The sequence below is a fragment of the Helicoverpa zea genome, chromosome 16 (assembly GCF_022581195.2).
Source record: "Helicoverpa zea isolate HzStark_Cry1AcR chromosome 16, ilHelZeax1.1, whole genome shotgun sequence".
Taxonomy (NCBI): Eukaryota; Metazoa; Arthropoda; class Insecta; order Lepidoptera; family Noctuidae; genus Helicoverpa; species Helicoverpa zea.
In genome coordinates this window covers 3,739,492-3,763,123 of record NC_061467.1, presented here as the reverse complement: position 1 = coordinate 3,763,123, position 23,632 = coordinate 3,739,492, and the positions used below count along the sequence as shown (strand labels likewise).

Here is a 23,632-nt window from a genome sequence, read left to right as displayed (position 1 = left end):
AAAATTATTCATGTTCCACATTAAAAATATGATGGTTTATAGCCAACAAAGCGTTCGTCAGTGTGAATGGAGCTATAGACCCGTGAAACGGTTTTATTCGAAATACAACGAACCACAATATGGCCTCTTTCGACTTTAACACAATATTTATGTTTTATTTATGAGCACAGTTTAAAGTGCGGACTCGCTGTAGATGTGGGGACCAACTTTTCTTGCATCAAGAATGCTAAGTTTATGGTTGACAGCCCGTTTTTTACCACGAAGTATAGGCACATACTAATCTCGGTGATCTATAAAATTCCTTTGTCTGTTAGTTATACCTTCTCTTTTGTCAGTCTCTTGATTTGGATTAATTCTGCGAATCCAACAAAAGCTGACGGTAATTACCAAAGTATTCCATTATCTAGTCCACTGAGTTCTCTTCTTTCAAAACTTTGAAAGTTGAAAGTTCCTTTGTGACTTTTTCTTTGAATGATTTCATCTGAACACCAATCAATCATGGCGTTCCGAATCTTTTTGTTAGTTCCTGAACTCGTTATTGAACGTCGGTTAAGTTTTCATCAATAATGTGAACATTACTGAAGTTGATTAGCTTTGTTTTCTACTTCTCGCAAGGCAAACTGGCAATTTTTAATCTCTTATTTTAACCAAGTTTTGGATATGGAATGAAGACGGCTCTATTACATTGTATTATGCCAGCTTACCCTACTCTACATATTTTCTTCATTCATCATCCTCCGAGCCTTTTCCCAAACTATGTTGGGGTCGGCTTCCAGTCTAACCGGATTCAGCTGAGTACCAGTGCTTTACAAGAAGCGACTGCCTATCTGACCTCCTCAACCCAGTTACCCGGGCAACCCGATACCCCTTGATTAGACTGGTGTCAGACTTACTGGCTTCTGACTACCCGTAACGACTGCCAAGGATGTTCAATGACAACCGGGACCTACAGTTTAACGTGCCATCCGAAACACAGTCATTGGTGTCTAAGGTACATTTAGAAAGTACATACAAACTTAGAAAAGTTGCATTGGTACTTGCCTGACCTGGAATCGAACCCGCGCCCTCTTACTCGAGAGGTTGGTTCTTTGCCCACTAGGCCACCACGACTTCTTCACATATTTTCTTCATTATAGGTCCTATATTACATTGTATACCGAGATTACCCTTAAGACCTCTTTACATGACAAAAACTGAACACTTAACCTTTTTTTTCAGACTGGGTGAGCGATCTGGTGTACTTCTTCACTCCGGTCCTAGTGCTAGTCGTGTGCAACGTGACATTTTTCGCCGTGACTGCCCACCGCATTCGCTCCATCAGACAAGAGACAGCCATCTTGAAAGGCGCCGAGTCCTCGCGCAGTGACAAGCTTAAGAAAGATAAACAGAGGTAATTAATTAACGCTGTACTTTATTACTTTGGTAACTCTTGTCTTTGCTACTTCTGGGTAAAGTTAACTTGTTTATTTTAGTGTTAAACTTAAGGCTTAATGGTCACTATGGCTATGACCTTTACAGATTAAAATGTCGGGTTGTCGGTGAAATGGGATTAATTTGTAGTTTCAAAGGTAATGTTAGTTATATTAGCTGAGAAATATACCTACTTTTCAGCTACAAATTGGCTTTCGATGTGTCATAAGTAATTTGATTTAGATGCACGAAGACGAAAAAAAAACAGGTAAAAACTTACTACTAGACACTACACGTAGTTAGAAGCTATCAGGTTATCTCTGCGTGGAACGAAATGGACAAAGGCAAGTTTGATTGCATAGGAGCTGTGGGGAGAACAGTTTCACAACTACAATGTGAAGCAAATCTAATCCTAACTTCTAAATTGAATGCAAATGGGGCACTACGCTTTTATGATATTAGAGCTACGGTGTATGTATACGTATTATATTTTATTACCAATGTATGTTATGTACAATCGATACACATAGGTACTAGTTTACGATATTAAAGGGTAACTAATTCTAGGTATTCGCTTTCCGAATAGAGATAAATACGAGCAAAAATTCTCATAAACTTACAAGAAAAATTCGAGAGCTTGGCCGTACTCGACAATATTTCAGATGGGATTGCTTTCTAACTTTTATCATACTTACAAAACTTTAGCCGGTAAGTAGTGCCTACCGTTGCTCATAAATTGCCTATTTATGTGGTAAATAATGGGCTTGATATCAAAAGCACTATAGTTTGCAGGTAAAACGGATATAACTAAGGATAAAAACTTTTTAAAATTTCAGGAAAATATACCAGTTTTTTATAACATTTTCTTTAGTTTACAGGCAACTGAAACTACATTGTAAAAATAGAAAGCATGAAATTTTCTTTGTTGTGGCTTTCAGCACAAGTGCGCGCATTAGTAGGCTATAGAAATAATAAATGATGTTCATTAGGCAGCTATCGATCTAGCTGGTACTGCTAGAAAGGGGATAGTCACAATGTCGCCTATAAATTGCAGTGCATTCGTTGAAATCTCAAGGAAATATTTTTACTTAGATAAGTTTAGAAGATTAGATACCCTTTTGACTATGATGATGAACGGTCGACATGCCGTTTGAAGTTTAAAAAACACTATTTCCTCATTTTGAAATCTATGAAACAAAGCTTTGCGTCCTCTTGCAAGGAGGATTGCTATCTATTTTTAAATGGCCGTATCAAAGTCATAGGCAATCAACATTCAACTTTAATTTTAATACAAACAATTACAAGCTGCAAAACACTAAAAAAGATACTACCAGCCATCTACCAGCTGTTTTGAACAGTGATAAATTTTCATTCACGAACCGACATTTTATTGCTTGTTTTGTTTCTATTCGTCCGTTCTTTTTGGAAATGAGTTTTTAATAGTTATTTATTATACTCGTTTGATACTGCATACCTACTTAAAAGTGAGTTTCCATAGCTATACGTATTGTATGCTTAAGAAGGAATTGTATGTTTACTTTGTAATGAAGCAGCTGGTTATCGTCTCGGAAACTGTCTGTATTTCATAAAGGAAACTGATTGTTCTGTTGCAATAAATCTATAAATAAACCTCGCGTAAATCTTGATACAATTGTAAATTGTGGCTGTGGCAAATTATCGTCAGAAATTAGTCTTACTATTTTGGTAAGTTCCCTTGACGTGTTGAAAAGAAAAGACTTTTCTTTGCTATTTAGAAGTAGCCTGCAACTGGCTGGCTGAAGAAATATAGACTACTTACTCGACACTTTTAGAAGTTTGCGATCTCCCTCTGCGAGTTATAGGCAATATTACAAGTTAAACCCTTACTTAAATACAAACTTTATGTCGGTCCTTATCATAAAGATATAGGTATTTTATACGATATCCTCAAATATTTCAATACCTCATCTTTTCAGGTACGGCCTCTATCTAAAGCTGTTCATGGTGATGGGAGTGAACTGGTCAGTGGAGCTGATCAGCTTCGCAGTAGGCGGCTCCAACTGGTACTGGATCGTCACTGATATATCCAACATAGGGCTTGGTGTATTTGTTTTCTTCATTTTCGTGTGGAAGAAGAAAGTGCGCAACTTGGTGCAAAAGAGGTAAGTTCTCTTGGAAAGCTTTAGAAACATATTTGGGTATATGATGGGATGTTTTGTCACTAGATTTGATTCTTTTTTATGAATATCAATGAGTTTTCCTGTAAATAGTTAAATATGCGGCTACGGCAGACTCTAGGGATTCCACAATTGAGTTAGCGAACAAAAAGTTTGGAGTCCAAATTCGAAAAATGGAACTTTTTAGACTGCATAATTTCTGTGTGATATTATGACATGTATTATTTATAGGCAAAACAATAGTATGGAAATCAATACGTTTTACGCATTGCACGATGGTTCACATGGATCGATCAAAACTCGGTCGGGTGAGGCGTAGCAGTTACCATAAGCAACGACGCGTAAGATTTCAATAAAAAAATTATTAACCTTTTTGCTAAACAGTGTTAAATTCTTACATAAGTTACAGTGTTAACTATTAATGTGGCATATTATTTGAAAATTAATGACTTATTAAAAAAATGTGCTAATATTAAATGTAATTACGTCGTCGTTTTGGTAAGGTCGGTACCTATTGTATTTTTTTTAGTTCCTACATTGCAAGTTTGGCTGCAACACAATATAACAGTAGATAATATTATCGTCAAAACTTACACGTAGTTTGAATTCCTGTGTACTTAACATACCTAAATAGAGCTAGCTCGCGTAAGTAAACTGATTCTAGGAGAATGAATACCCATATTCAGTCAATGTCGACAAATGTTGACAGGAACTAATACCGCAAGTGTATTCAGGTTGTGTGCTGAGTACACAGTACACAGAAGAGCGACTATGAGCATGCTAAAGCTGTTCTGTGAAAAGCAATTTATCAATGTTTGACAGAGATAATATCGCCTTTTGTTACCAAGAAATGTAACCTTTTTAGAAATTTAAAAATGGAATACACCATCCCTCTAACTTTTAAAAAAAATTCTATAATAGACAATATGCGAAGGTTTTTATAGACAAAGTAAGACGCCTTGTCAGTTGCAAAGAGGCTTTTTGTTTTGTGTTTTGGTTTGAGCAGGCACAAATACCACGGAACGGGTAGCGAATCCGAGCGTGTTAAACCTAAATTAGCTTTTTGTGTTCACACAGACAGTATGTTGTATGATGAACGTGATTTAGGTGTCTGGATCTGCTTTTATGATTTAATATCACGCTTTGTTGACATGAACGTGGATACCCTTTTTCCAATGGTCCTAAAAAGTATAATAACTGCATTAATTGAAAGAGTTGTATGTTAAGATTAACGCATATCTGTTTAATTACCTAACTGTGTTTTACATTAATTACTACCTACACCTTTTGATATAATTACTCAACTATAAAATTTGATGAGGTAATATAACAGATTAACTACCTGGGTACCTAAAAAAAGGCTTAGTTTTTTCTCCAACTGTAGCATGTTAACAGGTACCTACATCATTGGAGGCTTAACTCGATTTATATTTATTTATTTAAGCATCTTTTAATGCATTTGACGAAACAAAACAACACTGCACTCGTTTAAATACACCTCCTTGAATTATCTTTAAGATATTAAACAAAAGGTGTGTAATTTTCAGATTCCGCAACATATTCGGTCTGGAGTCGACGGAGAGCGACACACGAGCGGGCAAGTGGAACACAACCAGCACAGCGCCGACAGAAGACACGCGCATATCGTCAGACGACTCAGCACTGCGTCTCAAAGATATGCACTAAGTTATTGTGAGTAACCCTCGTGCCTACTAACCTATAGTTAAAACGATTGAAGTTTCAGAGGTAAAAAAACGTGACTCACGTCTCATATCTAGCCAATCTTTAAGAACAGGTGCATGGAATTAGTTAATTAGGTACTTCACAAAGCCACAATAAAACGTGTAGGTACCTAACTGAAAAAAAAATGTTTTCAAGGAATTTGTTGATTTAATTATATACCTACGAAATTCTGGAGGTACCTTTACCATAATATGTTGAATCTTTTAACAAAATGCAATGCTTTTTTTTGGTTTCCAGATTCCAGAACATGACATCATGCTAGCACCAAAGAATTCTCATGAACACACGGATGCATCACAATACAAAATCGCTAGTCAATTCATTGAAAATTATATTCACAATGTAGTACAACGCTCTAGATGTGTAATTAATAAGATTTAATTAAGTTTAATAGTATTAAGTACTTTAATTTAATATTTCTTTGTAATAAAAAGTCATGATTGCTACGTGCATTTATTTTTGGTACCAAAACCAAACTATATAATTATTATTAAAATGATTATGAATATAATTGTAGAATTCATCCATTGTTAAGTTACCTCCGCGACTCCACCTACTTATTTTGATAAATATTAAATTATATACCTACCTATTAATGTATTTTGAATAAAATGTTATTTACCTGTAGATAATGTTAGGAATTTATAGTCTATGACATTTAAAAAATGTAGGGTTGTTAGTCTATGAAAAAGAATGACTGTGGTGTGAATTGTCATGATGTAAAAACTAGTGAGAACAATGTTATAATTCCTAACAAAATGTGATTGTATTTCTTTAACTATTAATAAAGGCTTTCAAGAATACCAGAAGTTTGAATACCTACAATAGGTTATGGGCCCAGAACGCCCGAGAAGAAAAAATTAAAAACCGGGATTGGGTAATGAAAAACCCAACATAAAAAACAAGTGAAAAAAAAAAACTAAAAAACAGTAATAACAAGGAAGAAAATAAAAAACGGTGAAAAACTAAAAAATGGAAAAACCTGAGATAATACAGATAGAAAAATTAAAAGATGCGGAAACATTTTTATTGTGGAAATTTGAATTCAATATACACTTAAAAGCGGCAAATCTTGCAAAAACAATTGCACAAACAAAAGAAGATGACAAGAAAAGTGACTTCAGTATCAAAGATGCTCAGGTGCAAAGAATTATCATAAGCAGTATTGATAAGAAACTAAAAGGTCACATAATTAATTGTAACAGTGCACGTGAAATGTACGTAAAATTATGTGAAATATTCGAAGGTTCTGAGCAAAGAAACAAAGATGCATTATTACAAGAGTTTTTCACATATAAGAAACAAGAGAGTCAATCGCTTTCCCAATTAATAAGTGAAATAGAAAATTTACAATTTCGTATAAGTCAGCTAGGAACAAAAATAGATGATGAAATGGTCATATCCAAAATACTAAGCTGTTTACCAAATAATTTAAACTATTTTATAACTTCTTGGGAATGCATGGCAGACGATAAGAAAACCCTTCAAAATTTAACAAACAGACTTCTGGCTGAAGAAAATCGAATGTTGAAAGCAAAAGAAAGTGACAAGCAGCTAGCATTTCAAGCTACATCTTCATCTACATCAAAGAAAAAGTTTAATGCAATAAAATGTTTCAAATGTAACAAAACAGGGCACATGAAGAAAGACTGTAGAGCCTGTAGTATCTGCAAAAGGGACAACCATGAAGATAAAGACTGTAAGTTTAAAAATAAACAGTGCTCAATCTGTAAAAAAATTAATCACAGAGAAGAAAATTGTTTTTTCAAAAATAAGAATAAGAATGAGAATGAAGAAAAAAGTAACAAAAGAATAGAAAAGGCATTTTTTACAAACGGTGAAATTCAAGAACCAAAACTGAAAGAATTTGTTGTAGACTCTGGGTGTACTGCACACATGACCAAAAATGTAGACATACTAAAATTTTTTGAATGCAAACCATCATCTGTTTTGACTGCAAATGAAGAAACAATAGAGGTGAAAGGGACTGGTAAAGTCATTGGAAAAAAATGTACTCTTAATAATACCCTGCTTGTTCCTGACTTATCACAAAATTTATTATCGGTTAATGCAGTTACAAACAATCAAGGAGTGGTTATATTTACCAAAGATAATGTAAAAATATATAAGGAGTCAGAATTAATATTAACAGGAAAAAAAGAAAACGGTTTATATAAAATTAATTTGGATGATAATAATATGCAAGAAAAAACACTGTTAATGAAAGAAAATGGCACTGCCTTAGAATGGCATCAAAGACTTGGACATCCAGGAAAGAAAATACTAGATATATTACCAGATGTGGCAGATGGAATAAAAATAAATGGATTAAGGCAAATAGACGAATGTGAAATCTGTACACAAGCTAAACAAACAAGACTTCCATTTAACACAGTAAGAAACAGAGCCAGTAGACCACTTCAATTATTACATACTGATGTATGTGGACCGTTCGAAAACAAAACGTATGATGGCTATAGTTATGTTTTAACCGTCATGGATGATTATACTCATTTTACAAAAATATACTTGCTTAAATATAAAAATGAAGTTAAAGAAAATTTAAAACATTATATAGAAGAAACAGAAAGAGAGAGAACAGAAAAGGTATCTACCATAAGATGCGATAATGGAGGTGAATACACAAGCAATGATTTTAAAAAATGGTGTACTGAAAAGGGAATAAAACTAGATTATACAGTACCATACTCACCACAACTAAATGGTAAAGCAGAAAGACTAAATCGAACATTATTAGATAAAACCAGAGCATTACTATTTGATTCAGGGTTAGATAAAGAAATGTGGGGTGAAGCTGTATACTGTTCTACTTATATTATAAATAGATTACCAAGTGAATCTTTGAAGAATAAGACACCTTATGAGATGTGGCATGGTAAAAGGCCTAATATATCTAATATATGCAAGTTTGGTTCAATAGTATATGCTAAACAATTACATTCGAATATTAAGAAACTAGATCCAAGAAGCAAAAAGTTAATCATGATTGGATATACTAATAATGGATATAGATTGTGGAATAAAGAAGAAAGAAGAATTGAAATAGCAAGGGATATTGTTATAATTAATAATAATAAGAAAATTGGAGAAAAATATGAAGAAACAGGAAGTTCGGTGATAACAGAAATAATACCAGGTAATAATGAAGAAGAAATAAATCAAGAAGAAGAAAGTGATGACAGTTATTATGAAATAGAAGAGTTAGAACAACAAAGTAATGTAATAGAAGATAACATCCCAGATATTATTGATGAAGTAGAAAATGATGAAAATAAAGAAAGTAATACTGCAGAGATAGAAACTATAGAAACTATAAATACAAAACGACAACGGAAAAAACCAGCTTACCTGCAAGATTATGTATTACTTACGTATGATGAAGTCATGAAGTCTGCTGAAAAGAATAATTGGGAGAAGGCCATAAATTCGGAGAAGGAATCATTGGAAAGTAACAATACATGGGAAATAGTTGATGTAGGAAGAGCAAAAGGACACAAGATATTGTCAAGTAAATGGGTATTTTGTATAAAAGAAAATGGTACTTACAAAGCAAGACTTGTAGCAAGAGGCTTCGAACAGCAAAGCATTGACTATCAAGAAATATATAGTCCAGTAGTAAGTCAATCAGCAATAAAATCATTAATAGCAATTGCTGCTTCAAAGGAATATGAAATGATAACTTTTGATGTGAAAACAGCATTTTTGTATGGCGAGTTAAAGGAAGACATATTTATGTATATTCCTGAAGGATATGAAAGACAGCCTAATAAAATTTGTCATTTAAAGAAAGGACTATATGGGCTAAAACAGGCACCAATGACATGGAATAAAAGATTTACAGAAACTTTAAGGAAACTTGGACTGAGAGCTTCAAAGTCGGATCAGTGTGTGTTTTTTAATGAAGACAAAACTATAATATTGGCTATATATGTTGATGACGGTTTGGCCATATCAAAAGACAAGGAAAAGTTATTACAGATCTTGCATCAATTGGAAAAAGAATTTATCTTAAAAACATATGAACAACCTCAAAACTATATAGGTTTTGAAATAAAAAGATCAGAACAAGGCATTTTGTTGCATCAGCAGAATTATACAGAAAAATTACTTAGAAAATATAATATGTATGATTCCAAAGCTGCAGATACTCCATGCATTGTGGGAAAGGAAAATGAATCTAAGGTGGCTACGTCAAATTTCCCATACAGAGAACTAGTTGGTGGATTATTGTATTTGTCAACCAGGTCAAGACCAGATATCAGTCAAGCTGTGAATGAAGCAAGTAAAAAGGTAGAAAATCCATCAAGGCAAGACATATTAGCAGTAAAGAAGGTGTTGAAGTACTTGAATGGAACGAGAGATAAAGGGATTTTGTATAATGCTGGGAAAGATATTACAAGATTGCATGCATATTGTGACTCAGATTATGCAGGTTGTACAGAGACCAGACGAAGTACAACAGGGTTCATAATAATGTTGGCAGGTGGACCTATAGCTTGGTGCTCCAAAAGACAGCCGATAGTAAGTCTATCGTCAACTGAAGCGGAATATATAGCAGCAGCAGATTGCGTTAAAGAGTGTTTATACTTAAAGACTTTTATAAGTGAATTAATTGGTAGCAGTATTAAGATTAGTTTGAATATTGATAACCAGAGTGCTATCCAATTGATTAAAACAGGTTCATTCAGCAAGAGATCTAAACATATAGATGTGAGATTTTATTTTATACACGAAAATTATAAGAAAGGATATTTAGATGTTATATATTGTCCTACAAATTATCAGATAGCGGATATGTTGACGAAACCACTATATAAAGAAAAATTTAAATTTCATTGCGATAAAGTTGTTGTGTAAATTGAGAGTTATAATTAGAAGTGTTTAAGTTAATGTTTTGAAAACTTGTTTAAGTTAATGTTTTGAAAACTGATGTGTTTCTGAAGTAATTATAAGGTATTTTTAATTTATGTTCATATATTAAAAATAGGAGAAGGTGTTAGGAATTTATAGTCTATGACATTTAAAAAATGTAGGGTTGTTAGTCTATGAAAAAGAATGACTGTGGTGTGAATTGTCATGATGTAAAAACTAGTGAGAACAATGTTATAATTCCTAACAAAATGTGATTGTATTTCTTTAACTATTAATAAAGGCTTTCAAGAATACCAGAAGTTTGAATACCTACAATAGATAAGGTATACGTTTGAATAAGCTTTTTTTGAATAATAAATAAGTACCTAGTTATTAATTTTTAAAGATTTTCAAAGTAAAGCCTTTTTAAATGCCAAGCATCGTACTCTCTTCGGAATTCGCTAAGTAAATAGATATGGTCTACAAATTCATGTTTTTAATGTAGGAGCAAAGTTCGCCAGAATTATGAAGCAAATAGAATTAAGTACCTACCAAACTGCTTTGTAATCTAATACTTTGCTAGGTTTAAGGATTCGTGCCTGCTTCTGATAGCTATGGAGTTCAGTACAAAAAAGATACCTATACTTTGCGGTTTTCACATGTGTTTGTTTGTACCTTAAACGTTCCGAAACTACTGAACTAATTTGAAAAAATCTTTCACAGTTGGAAAGCACACACTGTTCCCTATCACTATTCGGGTAGTTGTTTCTACGGGACTCGGGTAAAACCACGGGAAACAGTTAGTACCTACCTACTAACTACGAGTAGGTACCTACGTAATATAAATACAGTGTTAGTAACTTTTGGACTAAATGTTATTTAATTAAATAATGAAAATGATATAGGTAAATGTGTTACTTTGCAAAATATATGTATGGTATAAGAACTGATTCATGTGTTTTATTTAAATTAGTACCTAATCATTGCCTTCCTACATTGATACCGACTCGTCTCGTCTCAGTAATTGACTCATTTGACGTAATGGCTCATGCCCATTAATTCGATAATTTCTATAGAAACAACGTTCTAATAAAATCCTATCTTGGATATATGTGTATTGCAAGAGCTGAATAGCACACCAAGACGTGCATCTGTTTTTATAAAGTTAACTTCTAGAATGTTCGAGTGGGTGGTTCTTATGGTATACTAGCTTCCGCCAGCGGCTTCGCCCGCGTGGTGTGTTGATAAAAAGTAGCCTATGTGTTAATCCAGGGTATCACCTATCTACATACCAAAATTCAATCGAATCGGTCCAGCCGTTTTTGCGTGATTGAATAACAAACATACATCCATACATTCTCACAAACTTTCACATTTATAATATACATAAGTAAGATTCATCAAGATTTTTGCCATATTAGTAAAGCTGGTGCTTTGTTTTGGAAGCGTATCCAATTTTTACCACAGAGACGAATATGGTTCCGAATGTTGTCAATGTCATCTGATTCTGACATTGACAATATAACCTATCCATCTTTGTTTTCATTTTGTGCGAAAGCTAAATCCAAAAGAAAACGTTTTATTTTATGTTTTAGTTTTAAGCCAAACCCACTTTATTTTTATTAGGTAATATAATAAGTATATACAATTACTATCATGTTTCATATTAACCATCCAAAATAGTTTTTAAATCATAATGTTATTGTTGGGAACTCTCAAAGTAATAGTAACAAGTTAAAAGTTTTAAAAGTAAGAATAATTTGCCTTGCTAATTTGCAATTATTTACACCATAGTGTAGTGTAATAAATAGTTAGATGTTTGTGAATTAATTAATACTTATCAGTAGGTACGATGTAAACTCAAGAAATATATTATATCAACCTTTGGACTTTAGTTTGTCGGCATAAAATAATGTTTAATATAGGTTACGGTGCGCCTCTTGTGTTTCTCTTGCTGTCAGTCATTGTGTCGTATTATTTTATGATGAGTCCATCAGGTGGGTCATATTGAAACAAAAAGTTCTGATTCTTTTTAACCAACTTTTCTATTATCGCCTTATTTATTTGTTCAGACATTTCATTTAGTATAAGTATCACTAATACTAAAACGCTACATTTCGTACCTATATTATTGCTTATCTTTTTACACTGTACAACTAATCTTGTTGGTGGATGTAGATATAGTCACAAAGTTTTATTAACAACATTTTGTTATTTTACAGCAGATGAAATGGCAAACAATGGTCTATTATTCATTTCAAAGGCTACCAAAGCTCATTTGGTTTGTGAAAGGGCTTCAAAATTTGTGAAAAGAGTTTTGTATGTGAAAATTAAAGACAACTCAGAGAATACACTGCCAGTGCTCAGCAAACAGATTGAAAATGTTTATTCTAAGGCAAGTAACTTACCTTTTTTAATAAACATCAATATTTTATGTTCAAAAAGAGGCTGTTTAGCAGCCACTATTGAATAAATACTTTTGAGATTGTTAGTTAAACTTACTTCATTTGAATAAGACTGATCCAAGGTAAAAACTAAATTTTTTTATCTTAATTTTTTAAATTAGTTAAATTATTTTAAAATTGGAACTTCTTTTATACTACAGGCATCTGCACAATATGGGCATTTGGACATAAGACTGATGTTGAAGCCAAGTGGTACAATAAAGGATATAAAGACAAATTACCCAATAGACATGATATTGTATGACAGTGAGTTAGACAGGGATATTGATCAGCTCAAGAGTTATATAGCTACTCTGAACACTGGCTGCAAATTACAAAGTGTTGGTAAGAATTTTTATATTGGTGTTTCTATGTATGCTGAAAATACTAAGTAGATAGGGTAGTCGAAACAGATGTGTAAAAACCAGCCATTTTTTATTTCAATCATGTTCTTAACTGCTTGTAAGTTGCTAATTACGAAACAATAGAAAATCAATTGTGTCTTGCATATCTGCACTCTGGCATACAAATTGCTATCCATGAGATTAATAAAGTGGTCTGATCCTTCTGTATGATCAGATTATACCAACCAATAGTGACTCTAAAAAAACATTAAAAAACATATTTTTGCTGCATCATGAGAAGATAAGATTATTAAAATGCAAATCATGTTATTCTAGTATACTTCATGCTCCAATTATTGCAAAATGGTTTTCTTTCTGAGCACAGATAAGATTGTGTTTTATGTTAAGTCTACAAAAGAGTTTGGTATGCACATAGGATTAACATTTTTATAACACAATTATCATTTTTTACACTGTTGTGACAAATCTGCAGCAATTGTAGCTATTTTAGAATGTATTCTTTGTTAACTTGGTTATACAGGAAATTACATCTAACTCTGTTTCCATAGCCAGCCACAAAGTCTGACAACTAGTCTTACCAAGGTGTATCGGGGTGCCCAGGTTTTCCAATAAGAATACTGCAGACACGTAACAAACTTTAAAAAATTAATTCTTTCAGACTGCCAAGAACTAAGCCCTGACAATATGCTAGAGAAGATACAGACATATGAGAATGTAGCTCTTGGTGGTACATTTGACCGCTTGCACAATGGACACAAGATCTTGCTGTCCCAAGCAGCGTTGCGGGCCACCAAGCTTGTCACGGTGGGAGTCACTGATGTTAATATGATTCAGTGTAAGAACTACATTTTAGTTTAGCCTCACTTCTGTTTTAACTAGGTAGGACTGTCAATAGCTTGTACACAGATCATAGTTTTGTATATAAATAACATAAATCAACCGAGTTCGGTAGACATCACTGTTTTATCTAAATATCTAGAAGACGAACAAAAAAACACAAAAACTATTAATGTTCATGTATGTAATGCTCCTGCAAAGCAGGCAGCATTTTGTAGAAGAAATTTTATGGAGTTTAGTAGAATGATGTTGGCTTGATGAGTTTACAATATGCTTCCACATTAATTGTATGTACTTCGCTGACATCATATGCAACAAAATGTAGGTAGTTAGTTGCGGTTTTTCATATATTTTTTTATTTCCAGCCAAAACTTTACATGAGTTAATACAGCCAGTGGAAGTAAGAATACAAGAGGTCCTAAACTTCCTGAATGATATCAATCCAGATTTGGAGTACAATGTATTTCCCTTGAAAGATCTATATGGACCAACTAAGGATGATCCTAAGTATCAGGTATTAATATTTACATTTATTACATATTTCTTGTATGTAAATAAATGAAGTGCATATAGTACTTGGAGCATGGAAGGCGCAATTAAACAGGTTAATTCCCGGATGTGATGCGAATTTCTCGGCAATTCATTAAGAATTTTGGCGGGCGAGAAGGTTTTCATATACATGACCTTGAACGTAAATTCAGTTTCAAATTTTTGTTGAAATATCAATGCTCTTATTTATTTTTGGCGGGAAATATATTCAGCAAAATACTTCACCAGAGACAATAAATAATGTTTTTTTATTATTCTAGTTGATAGTTGTGAGTGAAGAAACACTAAGAGGAGCGACGAAGATCAACGAGAAGCGAGTAGAGAATGGTCTGCAGCCTATGGACGTGCACGTCATAGGTCTGGCACAAGATGTTCACGCCCAGTCTTCGCAGGAGGAAGAGAATAAGATCAGCTCTAGTAACCAGAGGATAAGGCTACTTGGCACTTTTTTGCGGCAACCTGAAGTAAGATGTAGTACTTAACTTTGCTGTATAATGGCAACTAGCTATTTCTTGCGGTTCCGCCCGCGTCCCGAATTTAGGAATTCCCTCCCAAACCCGGATGAAATATAGCGTATGTCACCAGGAATTAATTTTTCAATTCGGTTCAAGCATAAAAATTACTTTCATATTTATAATATTACAACTAGACACCAAACGTAATTTATTACCAATATAAAGATTTATTTTATGACCCATTTATGTGTTTCGTTTTCCAGCATAACCCTAACATCCCAGACTGGCCATATGTTATCGGATTGGCAGGAGGTATTGGCAGCGGAAAGAGCAATGTTGCAGAAAAGTTAAAGTGAGTATTTTGTTACAAATTATAATCGTCTGTACATTTTATGTACATATTTATGTTTCTTAAACTCATTGCGTAAATTCGGAGGGTCGGGAATGACGGTCGCATTAAAAAAAATGAACTTCAAACAAAACAAACCAATAAAATCGAGGGACATAGCTCCTGAAAACCACCTAACCACCCGCTACCCGTGGATGATACTAGTGCCACAAACGCATTTGCGAAACATAACATTTTTCTTTGCTACTTTGTCCGACAGGGCGAAAGGTGCGGCGTTTATAAACTGCGACGTCATCGCTCACGAGCTATACAAGCCAGGACTGCCGCTCAACCGCACCATATCCGAGAACTTTGGACGAGAAGTTATTACTGACGCCGGTGAAGTCGACAGGAAGAAGTTAGGACAAATCGTCTTTAGTGACAAAGTATGTAATCTTTGGAACCCTTGGTAAAATATTGGCTGTCGTTGTAACTAGTGTTGCCAGATACACCACTTTAATGCAAGCTTTCCAAATCTTGATGTCTAAAATCTCCGTTGCGAAGTTTAAAATATTTTTATTTTATCACTTGTAGAAAATGACAACACTGAAGGAGTTAATGTTGCTTCTACTCCAAATATCCTCTCTTAGCTCATGCAACAAACAAATAGTGTTTTCAATATTTTTTCTTTTAAACCGACTTCCCAAAAGGAGATCCCGAGTTCTTAATTCGGATGCTTTTTAAAATGTTTTTTCACGCAAATTCGTCGTTTACAAACTGAAATGGATTTTTTTTAAAACATTGTATAGGAGCAACTAAACAAGCTGAACCAGTTAGTATGGCCGGCGGTGATAGAGGAGGCTCAGCGTCGTGTCCGCGCGCTAGGCGAGCTCGGCCACCGCGTCGTGGTGATGGAGGCCGCGGTCATGGTCAGAGCCGAGTGGTACAAGTACTGCCATCAGCTGTGGGCGGTTATAGTGCCGAGGGATGAGGTGAGAACTGCTTTGAGGAAATATATAAAACAGCAAGGGAAGCCTTTCTTTGGTTGGACTAAGTTGAAACGAAAAATAGACTATTTGGGAGAAAAATTAAGATCTGGATTAGTTTTAGCCATGGTCCTCTTAGAGGAGGATAATCCAGGACTCCTCTAGACTCTAGAATAGCCATAATTTGCCTCGCCTGCTCCCAATTATGTAGGGTTTGGTCTTAACTTAACTTTTACCTTACCAGTGTTTCAAGGACCGTCTCCAGTTTTTAACCCGGCTTTAAAGTGTAAAAATAAATAACCTCGATAATAATTAAAGGATGAAAACGCAAAACTATAATTTTACCCTTTTCAGGCAATAAAAAGGATTCAAGCTCGCGACAACTTATCAGCCGAAGACGCCGCCAAGAGGGTAGACTCGCAAGTAACAAACGAAGATCAAGTAGCTCACGCGAACGTCGTGTTCAGTCCACAATGGAGTTACCAGCACACGCAAGGACAAGTCGACCGCGCCTGGAAACTTCTAGAAGGACTCCTAGCCAGTAGGAAGTAGAACATTCGAGACTGAGGCTTGTACTCGTATGTATATTATGAACTAAACGTAACGATGCTTATAATGTGAATTGTTGAGTTAGGTATGAATACACCAAAGTGTTATATTGTTAGTTGTGTCCGAAAAGTGAGATCCAACATTAAACGTTTATTAAACTACATAATGATATAAATACAACAATAACAAAATAATAGTTCAAATGGTTTGCATTTTTTTAATAGAAAATTCTGAAACAACTTCTTAGTGATGTGTTAAAGTTTTAAAATGAATAGCTAAAACACTATGTCTATAACTGTTATTGGTGCACAAAAACAGGCCAGTAATTACCAGTATTGCCTATTCAGATATTACTTCACGAGCGTTGTGAAACATGAAATATACCGAATGATATTTTAACAGATATTTGCATAAACAAAACCGTGCCATAGCTTGGCTTTTGCGAAATATTAAATTATCTTTGACATAAGAAATTAAGAAAAGTTATGTAGTTTTAACCGACTTCCCAAAAAGAAGGTTTCAATCAATTTGTATATTTGTATTTTTCTTCCGAGTATTTCACAAAATTGGTGCTGTGGTGGCAATATTTAAAAATAGTTACCTATTTCTATCTACGCAATTTATCTTTAGACCTAATAATTGTGTCTAAATCTTAAATTGTTCTTGCAAGCTTTGTTTAAACTCAAATCTCGTAAATATTCCGTTATGAAAATATGTTATACAAAATAACTTTTGTATAGGCTGCAATATGGAAGAAAAAATAGTAATAACTGATACATTATACCTAGTAAATTTTATAAACTGGCTAACGTCAAGAAATTATGAATATTCTTTGTCTGTTATTTAAATTGTACAAACGTTGATATTGTAAAATAAAATCGTTTAAAAGTTAAGAATATTTAATATATAATGTGTATGTATTTATGCCTCTATCTTGCTATTTGAATAAGTTGATGCCGAGCCAACAAGCTGCTCTATGAAGTTATTGTACCTAGAAAGCTAATACGGTTATATAAAATAGGCATGATGACAGTAATCAAAAATCATTAAAATAATATATTTATTAAATTAAACTTGAAGCTTGGAATATAAAACGCGCATTGTTTTCTTTTTTTGTAATATGTATTTTTATAAAATAAAATTACGAAATAAGGCAATCCGCCATGATATCTTGAACACCAATCAGAGCTCGTGACGTCACCTCTCAAAACAACTCGCGCGAAAGCGCGCGAACGTCACATTTCGTTATTGTGAACTTCCACTGCGATCTTTGTTTTTAATTAATTAATTGTTTATAACACGAGTTATGGAGCCCGGATTTATCAAGGCAAACAGCGCTAATTTGCCTAGAATTGCTATCATAATGCTGGGAAAGTTTTTGGCGTCAAATAAAGATTTTTGTTCAGCTGAATTTAGAAATGTTAAAACTTCCATGTAAGTATACTAGTTTAATTAAAAAACAATGAAAGATGAAACCTAACCTCGAAATAGTTATTTACATTATAAACTATGCTAGGATCTAGAGAACTATGTAATAACTTACATCAAAGTGATCTTCACAAAAATAAAGTTGTACCCTGGGCAATATTGCTTTTGAATCTCGCCTTGCAAGTTTAAGCCACTTGTTTCGTATTTTTTTATAGTGAGGAACGTACACAAATAACTTATCAGGAGTTGTTTTGGATGTGTTCTTACACTGGGGGACCCCACAGCACCTTTGCCCTTTCGAATTCATATTTAATAACACAAAAAACTTAATTATTGCACGAGCGTTGTTTACTTGCGTCTTGTAATTTCAGTCAGACAAGCGTTTTCGCGCCGGATTCAAAGTGGACAGAGAAAAATGCAATTATTTGATAAAAAAACTTCGCATTTTCTTAAAATTAATAATTTTTCATATAAAATAGACGTATACCTACATCATACAAAGGAATTTAAAAATTTGTCATCATGCCTATTATATACCGCCATAAAAAAATTCATGCGCCTAAGCAATAATCGCATCTCACTCACAGCCGCTATAATATATTATAACTTATTCATTATTTTACTTCTGGCAGATTGTCGTATAAATGAAACTCAATGCTCTATTGCACAAGTTCGACTCTATGACGTCACTTAAATTCTTAATTGTTTTTTACTTGTCCCCAAAACGCCAGTACTTTCTTCTCAATCCTCTCAGAATCAACATCGGCATCGTTAAAGTTTGCCATAAAGAAGAACAGAACTTTACAACGTATTCTACGTATTTACTCATCCTCATTGTAAAATCGTGTTTTTAACGTTGGAATAGGATGTGTTTTTAATTGTACCTCCAATCTGTCAAAAGCAAAATATATGCTACAGATAAATGTTGGCTCGTCATATATCTTCTTTTATTACATTTATAAAAGCTGTTCATATAATATTAGGATAGTTATAGTTTTGACAAAATAAAAAACAATATTTTTGTTAAATATGTATTTTTTTATTTATTCTGACCTTACGGTACTTTTGATCCATCCAATCACTTTAATTATGTATGTGATATCATCGTTTTCGTAATCATACAGGCAGTAATCATAAGTATGTACTTAATAATGATAATGGCGTCCACGGCCGATTTCGGCCACGGCGGCTGTTCTCATTTAAGGAGATCAGCCAGCTGCGCAGGACATATTATAGTGCACGAGCATTTGCGCTGACACAGGTGCACTCCCTATTCCTGCACTCTCATAACCCGATGGGACGGCAATCCGACACGACCGGAAAGAGATCAGGCACAGGACCGACATTTACGTGCTCTCCGATGCACGGGTGAATCAATCACCAACTTCCAGACTACGGGTTGCTTTGTGAAAGTTTAAGAAAACCCACAAAGCGATTTCGGCCCGACCCGGGAATCGAACCCGAGACCTCGTGCTCAGCAGCCGCGCTTGCGACCACTAGACCAACTAGTGCTGTATCCAAATGTTTTACTCCTTTAAATAATTTAGTAGCAGTCCCTACTTGTTATTATATCATCTTCGAAATGATTTTGTAAGTATTATGGTGATCACTTTCACGTAAATTGGAACATCAATATCAAATGTTAGTGCCATTACAATAATGCCAATGATTTTGAATGTATTGAGTACTTTTGATACACAAATTGAAGATCAAAATTATTATGACATTGTTACTTTGGAAGATTGGATGAGTGGTAAGCATACAACCCAGTATGGTCGAAAACCACTTCTGAAAAAGTCGCTTGAAAAACAAACCTGAAATTAATTTGCTTTATTTATATCCGCAGGCTCTCTTTTACTGACACGTTTCCAGGATAAACCTTACAATAAGGTTAAACATGAATTATCATTCCATATTTATTTTGAGCATTTTTGCTAGTGCCGTGTACGGGAACTTTACGAATGGAGTAAGCCTTTATAAAACTGAGCCTGACTTGGAAGATCAAAGGATCACCATGATTGTAAGTCATACAACTTCTTTCCTACAATGATTTTTATTAAAAGTAAATAGGCCCGAGAATCTTACCCTTAGGAACTCCATATATCCTACTCATACCGAACAACTTTGCTCTTAATAATACATGCCTTAACTTTTTAAGTTAATGTAAATATACACGCCGCGTTCACGTTTTAAATAAATAAATTATTTTAACCCATAACTTATGACGAATCGATACGTTAAGCTAAATGTTAGACGATTGTTTATTTTTTCTCGTACAATGGTAACTGAATATATTTTCTATTGATTTCAGGTTGATATAATATCTTTGAATTTAAAACAAAATGGATGGGACACTCTAATGTGTGTCGGAAAGTTACCAGACTCATTTTATGTCAAAATACAAAAGATACCCTATTCTTTCGTGGTTATGAATCTTGACGACCCTGATGATTATTTCATAGAAGATACAGTACCATATCATGCTAATTTCATTATAATAAGCTGTCAAGATTACGAAGAGCTGGAAGAACTAAGGCAGAAGTTAGTAGCTTCACCCTATTTCCATCCTTTAGCAAATATTCTTACATACTATCACAGGAAAGAAGACAAGGAAACCATGGCGAAACTGTTCTTCAGTGCCTGGTACTACAAAGCCATAAATTCAATCCTAGTTCAGTATTCCGATGAAGAAGAAACTTTGCTAGTGTCTGATTTCACTCCGTATGTTAACGAGGATTATAAGATTCAACCGGAAAATAAGTTTGGCTGCTGGACTGCCAGAAATCTCGGAATGCCAGTTGTCGGATTTGACACAGGATACGTTTGTGTAGAGAAATGCCATAACGTATCGATACACACACGGCTGAGGGCTAATAATCTCGGCACTTGCATTGGTTTTAACACAAATGTGGTATCTTACAACGATTTCAAACATCTGAGAAACTTAAATCTTTTTGAAGATAGAACCAAAGATTTGCACGGTTTCGTGTTCAGGGCCTACGCTGTTCAAGTTAAGCCATTTTTTCTCATTAAGAATCACGGAAACGGAACGTATACGCTATATGCCAGAGATGGGATGATATGGAACACAATGGCTGAACTCTTTAACTTTGGTATAGATCTTAGTCCTAGTGTGGATGTTATGATGAAGCCTTTCAACTTCGAAATTAGCATCGACCAAATCTTTGCTTTTGCACGCCGCAAAGGAGACTTGTGCTTGTTCCCAATCTATCAGTTCGACGTTATCGTAGTGGGCCTGGATTTCACTTATCCTTTTAAAGACAGTGGTATTTGTATTTTGTCAGCTCGTGCTGGGTTTGAAACTAGCCTGTTCCGGATAAAGACTTTGAGGGCTAATATATCGACCATTATTCTATTCTTGGCTTGTTTCGCTTGTACATGGGCTACATTCACGGTTTACAAAGCAGCAGAGAAAAGGCATTTGAGTTTCGATCAAATCGGTAAAGATTTCATGAACACTTGCAGACAGATTTTAATGATAAACCTGTACAAGCCACCTACACATCACTTTTTCCGAATTTTCTTGGCGATAGCTCTGTGGTGCTTTTTTGTGATAAATTTTACTTCCCAGGCCACAATAATTTCATTCTTTACAGCAGTCAAAAGAGGCAAAGAAGTTGATACATTTGATGACGTGGTTGCGAAAGGATATCCTCTTGAAGCCATGGCTTCGCCCGATTTGATCCTTCCAGATACTGAGGAAAAATTTCGTATAATCAACTCCAGACTAGTTAATGAAGTAGATATCTATGGATGTGTCGATCGCTTGAAAACCGATCCTCGTCGATTTTGTCTCATGGATTGTTCAGTCGGTCGTTATATTAAAAGAAACAGACTTAATCATAGAGGCGAACAATATTTACATATTGCTGAGCAGGATAGAATACATAGCCATTATTTGGCGATGGTATTCTCAGAACATTCACCGATGACCGAACGGTTCAGCAGATACATGATGATTCTTTGTGAAGCGGGATTGATAAGGAAATGGGAACAATACAGGTACACTGACATAAAGGACGATGTCACTACGAAACCTCTCGCATTTGATGATTTGAGCGGCATATTCCAAGTCTTCTGCTTCATGGTGGGGAATACATTAATTATATTCTTCTTAGAATTAGTAGCATCACGTATTAAAACTTGTTGTCAGAATATAAAAATACCAAATGGATTACCAAAACGAAATACAGAATAATATATTAAATTGAAAGCATTCAAGGTGCAAGTTAAAGTAGGTACATACTTTAATCTAATTATAAACTCTATGTACCTATATCTAGGTACTGTAACTGTCGTGATCGTAGGAATACTTGTGCAGACTTGTGCTGAAACTAGATTTTCGTTAAGATTTATAGGTACTTATCTTGCTTGCCACACAAAATAGCCTATTTACTAAGCTTCTCATTTAATTAAATTCATAATACTCACAAAGGATTTTCCCTTTTTTATTTCTACGTCGTATCTATTTATCTACTTACTATTTATTCACTTATACCTAACTTGTATGTGGGTATCTTAATGACGAATTTGTAGTATAATATAATTGATGTTACAATTGAGCTCACAGACTAGTTTGGTCCACATACATCTCGTAAGTATTTTATACTGACTGACCTACTCATAAAGGGTGAAGAGAAGGAGAACAAACCATGGAAGGTAGATTGTTTAAAAATACCTTCTGCCCGCGCTTTAGCCGTGTCCCAACGAAACTGACGACTATATGTTATTCTGATAAATCTAACGTATGTATAAACTGCCAAGTTTCATCCACTTCCAATTTTCAAAGAAAATACAAGCTCGCTTTTATAATATAGCAACCTGCAGGGTCTGGATAAAGGGTGGCAGGTTCCTGTTTTTACCGTACTGCGAGCCGCAAAGGAGGTTGATATATTTTTTACTAGAATGAGTGAGTTTTTTTAACTGGTATTACAAAAAATTTAAGATGGCGGTCGCCATTTTTTTTTTTTTAACGACGTCAAAAATCATCAAATGACCCGTCCCGCTGTGGGTTAGCAGCGGAGAGGGAGAGTGACAGACTTACTGACTAAAAACCGTCGTGTTCCGTCATAGGCCTTTTGTGTACCAGGGCCGCGGTATCTCTTTCGAACAACCCGCAGAGATGGCGGTCGCCATTAGTTCCATTTCTTGCCGTTTTTTTCTGGTCAAACGAATATATTTTTGGTAGTATTATTTAAATTTGATTAAAACTAAATATTGAATTTTAGTTCTCTATATAACACCATTTATTTAAATTATTTTACTTGTTACAAAATACTTCATTCACTGACTGCCAAAAATGTTACCCTTAAAAAAAAAGTAAAGTATAAAATAACGGATTGTATTTATGAACTGGATTATTTTTTTATTTTTTTCGAACCCCTTTTCATGAAATAATATCAATTAAAATATTTGATAAAATTACAATAATAATTTTGTAACGTTTACCATAAACTTTCCAATAAGACTTAATATTTAGTTAGACCTAT

At 34.3% G+C, this 23,632-nt stretch overlaps 3 protein-coding genes across 8 annotated transcripts in view; all 3 read left to right on the top strand.

The window, feature by feature from the left end:
- LOC124637591 (G-protein coupled receptor Mth2-like) overlaps positions 1–11,131 on the top strand; it is a 36,833-nt gene extending 25,702 nt beyond the window's left edge. For 3 of the 4 annotated variants that reach the window (XM_047174174.1, XM_047174177.1, XM_047174178.1), the window contains 5 exons: positions 1,219–1,390; positions 3,366–3,551; positions 5,114–5,258; positions 5,547–5,942; positions 10,526–11,131. In XM_047174174.1, the coding sequence (XP_047030130.1) occupies positions 1,219–1,390; positions 3,366–3,551; positions 5,114–5,252 (497 nt within the window). In that variant the 3' untranslated portion in view covers positions 5,253–5,258; positions 5,547–5,942; positions 10,526–11,131. Of the gene's footprint in view, positions 1–1,218; positions 1,391–3,365; positions 3,552–5,113; positions 5,272–5,546; positions 5,943–10,525 lie in introns of all 4 variants that reach the window. The other variant, XM_047174176.1, reaches the window with a different exon arrangement.
- Positions 11,132–11,692: 561 nt separating this feature from the next.
- LOC124637652 (bifunctional coenzyme A synthase) lies at positions 11,693–19,150 on the top strand. 3 transcript variants are annotated; one of them, XM_047174263.1, is made up of 10 exons: positions 11,693–11,807; positions 12,404–12,576; positions 12,787–12,970; positions 13,649–13,825; positions 14,193–14,341; positions 14,637–14,840; positions 15,095–15,183; positions 15,440–15,605; positions 15,969–16,151; positions 16,500–19,150. In XM_047174263.1, exons 2-10 carry the CDS (start codon positions 12,412–12,414, stop codon positions 16,695–16,697), a joined length of 1,515 nt encoding a protein of 504 aa, XP_047030219.1. In that variant the 5' UTR covers positions 11,693–11,807; positions 12,404–12,411; the 3' UTR covers positions 16,698–19,150. The 3 variants fall into 3 exon arrangements, with proteins under 3 accessions (XP_047030219.1, XP_047030220.1, XP_047030218.1); XM_047174264.1 differs by having other exon boundaries at positions 11,736–11,807; positions 12,407–12,576; XM_047174262.1 differs by lacking the exon at positions 11,693–11,807 and adding an exon at positions 11,843–12,178.
- Positions 19,151–20,481: 1,331 nt separating this feature from the next.
- LOC124637657 lies at positions 20,482–22,388 on the top strand. Its single transcript, XM_047174269.1, has one exon. It carries the CDS (start codon positions 20,482–20,484, stop codon positions 22,339–22,341), a length of 1,860 nt encoding a protein of 619 aa, XP_047030225.1. The 3' UTR covers positions 22,342–22,388.
- The last annotated feature ends 1,244 nt before the right edge of the window (positions 22,389–23,632 follow it).

Excerpts from the sequence above, each read along its gene's own strand:
- LOC124637657 (XM_047174269.1), top strand. The coding sequence starts at position 20,482 with ATGTGTGTCGGAAAGTTACCAGACTCATTTTATGTCAAAATACAAAAG.
- LOC124637652 (XM_047174262.1), top strand. The coding sequence starts at position 12,094 with ATGTTTAATATAGGTTACGGTGCGCCTCTTGTGTTTCTCTTGCTGTCA. Across the intron at positions 12,577-12,786 it reads TTGAAAATGTTTATTCTAAG|GCATCTGCACAATATGGGCA; the intron begins GCAAGTAACTTA and ends TTTATACTACAG. Across the intron at positions 14,841-15,094 it reads CTTTTTTGCGGCAACCTGAA|CATAACCCTAACATCCCAGA; the intron begins GTAAGATGTAGT and ends TTCGTTTTCCAG.